Source organism: Physcomitrium patens, chromosome 8, assembly GCF_059467195.1.
Source record: "Physcomitrium patens ecotype Gransden chromosome 8, ASM5946719v1, whole genome shotgun sequence".
Classification (NCBI taxonomy): domain Eukaryota; kingdom Viridiplantae; phylum Streptophyta; class Bryopsida; order Funariales; family Funariaceae; genus Physcomitrium; species Physcomitrium patens.
Window position 1 is genome coordinate 9,411,840 of NC_143417.1, and position 3,960 is coordinate 9,415,799.

The 3,960-nt window shown below is 36.6% G+C and overlaps 1 protein-coding gene across 1 annotated transcript; it reads right to left on the minus strand.

Moving 5' to 3' along the window:
- Window positions 1-2,358: 2,358 nt before the first annotated feature.
- On the minus strand, window positions 2,359-3,530 carry LOC112285601 (uncharacterized). The gene is made up of 2 exons (XM_024526548.3): window positions 2,972-3,530; window positions 2,359-2,636 (listed from the first exon to the last, which is right to left on the minus strand). Exons 1-2 carry the CDS (start codon window positions 3,239-3,241, stop codon window positions 2,559-2,561), a joined length of 348 nt encoding a protein of 115 aa, XP_024382316.1. The 5' UTR covers window positions 3,242-3,530; the 3' UTR covers window positions 2,359-2,558.
- Window positions 3,531-3,960: the final 430 nt, after the last annotated feature.

The following is a 3,960-nucleotide window of genomic DNA, read 5'->3' on the forward strand; positions in this document are numbered from 1 at the left end:
TCATTGACTTTGGTAGATATAATCAATAAACAACTAAACTGATTTGTCTACAAATAAGAAAAAATCCAAGCCTTTGATAGTCCAACTTATCATAAAAATAAGTAGTCTTGATATTACGACAAAGTAACCATACCTTATCACCTACATTAAATTGTGGTTATTCCTTTTGATAAGCATCTGCATTGATCTTTTGTCATTCTTGAGCTTCTTTTAATTACACCTTTATTGTTGCATATAGCTTAGACAAATGATTTGTCAAATCTTTTGTTGTAAGATTATCAATTTTTGAAAATTCAAAAGTATCAAGTCGTAGATGGTAACCATAATTGACAAAAAAATGGTATTTATTACATAGAAGAATGCATCGTATTATTATAAGAAAACTCTGCCAATGGCAAGAGGGTTTTCCAATCATCTTGTTGATAATTGATAGTATACCTTAAGTATTGCTCCAAAACTTGGTTTATGTGCTTTCTTTGTCCATTAGTTTGAGAATAAAAGGTTGAAGAAAGTTTTATGTCTATCTTTAAAATCTTAAAAAGAATTTTCTAAAATCTTGATATAAATTAAGTCCTCCTATCCAATATAATAATTTTTGGCAATCCATGATATTGACAAATATTATCAAAGAAAAGATTGTTAATTTTTTCATCTATGATAGATTTTGTGCATAGTACAAAATGTGCCATTTTGATAAAATAATCTACTATCACAAATATAGAATCAACAAACTTGAGATTGAAAGATCTGTAATAAAATCTATAGAAATAAAAGACCATAATTATTTTAGAATAGGTAATAGCTGAAGAAGTCTATAAAGTTGATGATGAAGAGTTTTTGATCTTGAACAAATGTTATATGATTGAACAAAGTCTATCATAGCCTTTTATATTTGCGGCTACCAAAAATCTCTAAATATTAGTTCTAAAGTCTTATTGCATTCAAAATATCATATTTCTAGAAAGTTGTAACGTACTAGAAGAACACATAAACATGTTTCTTTTTTTAGAATATATAAGCATCCTTCAAAATAAAGTAGATTGTTCTTAAACTCAAACTTAGAAGTATCACAAGACTTAGAAGAAATATTCTTGATATCATAAACAAGAAGATCAAAAGACATAGTTGATAGAATTTTTTTGAAAAAATTTGAATCAACAGTCAATGTTGATTTCACTACTTGAAAATAAAATTGTTTTGGCTTCAATAAAGTTATCCTTTATTGATCAATAGTTACATTTCCTTCTTTAGATACAAGATAAGAATGTCTAAAAAATGCATCATACAAATCTTATTATTTTCTTGACTAATAAGTGATATTGAACTCAAATTTTAACAAAGACATGCTCCAACAAGCTTGGCGAGAATTCAAAACATGTGTTGATACAAAATATTAGAGATTCTTATGATCCATATATATGATGATTGGACTAGAAGCACCTTCTAGATAATGATGCCATTTTTTAAAAAAATCCATAAATACAAGAAATTCTTTATCATGGATGTCATAGTTAATCTTCGTTCATGAGAATTTTTTGGAATAAAAAGCTATTGGATGGAATTTGATATCTTCTCTTATTTGTGATAAATTAGAATCGTACATTTCCATTCCCGAGCGCAGATTAGCATGTTACAATCATGGGCCTGGTTTATTATTCCTCAGTGACTGACATTATTGTACCAGCCTGCGCTTTCTTCCACTTGGACAATTTTGAGTTATGATACTCAAATTCTTACTAAGACTGACACAGGTGTTAATCCCAGGTTCAAAACAGTTGTGATAACTACCGCCCAGTATTCCGCCCGAACACCACATCTTTCCCAGAATCTCTCTGAGTTCATACAATGGGATAAAATTATCCTTGAGAGTGAACTAGCGTACATTGATGTTGCTTCGTTGATAATGGACAAACGTGTTCTCGAAGACTCACAGATGGATTGAGCGGAGAGAAATGACAAGATTCGAACTATTTTCAGTGCTCCAGACTGTAATTTTTTTGAGAGCTTTCTTAGCGAAGAATTTTCTACGATCTGGTATTTAAGATGTGCAAAAAAGAAGTCATGGTTTTTCAGTCAAAAGATCTAATTCTCTATTTCTCTTTCAGTGGCAGAAATCTAATATCGCATGTACACAAGAGTTTGCGGTGGTGATTAATCAGTACAGAGGTAACAGCAACTCTTCGTGTTGTGGTAAATTCTTACCTTAGTGCCCAGGAATTTTGATAGCAAAAATGGACGTTCTGTAACCATGCTTTGTGTTGTTACATTATTCACTCTACAGAAGAAAACAACTATACACTTCCATTTATTCTCACGTCATTCCTTACAAGAGTACAGTATGCATGCGAATTGAATGAATTATACAGGACAAGTGGTGAAGGAGTTAAAGCCTTCAGGAAAAAATATTATACTCATTAAGGAATACTTGGAGGGTCATGGCTTGTGGGTACTTAACAACAGAGCAGCAGCTCATCCTGGGTTTTAGCAAAGATGAAAAGACTACTACTTTCCACTGAGCAAGTTTGCTTGCAGGAATATTAACTAAGCATTATGCAGTCTTAATCCGGAGCAACCTCACTTTGGAGAAGCAGGATATCGATTTCAGCTCCGATCAATCTCAAACCAGTCAACTTGACCTGAAGAATCAAAGTTTAGTGATGATCTCTATGTGAAAAATAAATCATGAGAAACAGAAAACCAGGACCTGTCTAGGAGAGTGACATTGTCAGGTGCTATTACACTTGTATCCCTTTGTAAAGAGACTCAAATTTGGTCCTTGACAACGCTGCCGAGACAAGAGATCATACCATTTCAAAATACAGTCAGAGAGATATTGGCTTGCTACACCGATTCAATGAGGTACTAGAAACTACGTGATGGTGCAAATCATTGCGATCCTGGAAGTAAATTCCTTCAGATTTGCATTTTACGAAACAAAATACCACGACGTGATGAGAGGGATGAAGCTTACGCTTAGGACAATCGAACTGCTGACGAACACGACCTCACGGTGATCATGCACCAACCGTAGTCGGCAGCACTGAACAGATTTGAGGATTATCTGGAGCATGAGTTTCTTGCTCCACTCACTGCCAAATCGAAAGCGTACAGTGAAATACAACACTAACTGCAGGCTCATAGAACATGAATACAGACGAGAGGAGAAGTCATGGAGAAGATGTTTGGCGACAACGGTAGAGGGCACGCTAGAACACATCCAAGCGTATTGCATGAAAAGCATTCCAGCGTGCTCTCTCTCGTTGTCACCTAGGTTCTCCACCGTTTCACCTCCAAGCTTTCAGTTTATGGCTAGCCGCAGAGTTCTGACTTCGCGACATTCCTTCTGCACCCTAAAATGTAATCAAACTAGGCAGCACTTGCGAATGGTGCAGATATCGTTCATCTCGCGAGCAGGATTGTCTTCCAGTGGACACGAAATGCTGAATCTCACCCAGAGATAGTACGGGAGCAGGAGAGCTAAGAGGGAAGAGCCCCATTGGCATCGAAGGTTGAGCGACACCCCAAATGGAGCGGCACAAGACAGGCAGAGTGTGTTCTGCCGAAGCCTTTAAACCTGCTGCTGCAAAGTTCGACTCGACCCTCTCCGTTCCCCTTGCAAGCCCAAAAGGAGGAAGACGAGGAAAAAAGCTGTAGAAAATAAAAAAGAAACAAAAAAGAACTGGTTCTTCATAAAGAAACTAATCCAGTAGCCCGAGGAAAGCCGGCCCCACTGGACCCTACTTGGCGCGATATGAAGTCAATTCCTCCCCATTGAAACTATCGAGGAGTGGATGCAGATGCAAAGTGAAACGGGTGGTGCCACAATATACAGGATTCCAGAGGCTGGCCGCAGGGCCCCACGTCAACGCAGCAAACGGAGACCTGGAAAAAGAGAGAAAATTACGATTCGTCAATGGGAGTGAAATGAAGCAAGCATTGAGAAACATACCCACAATCAAT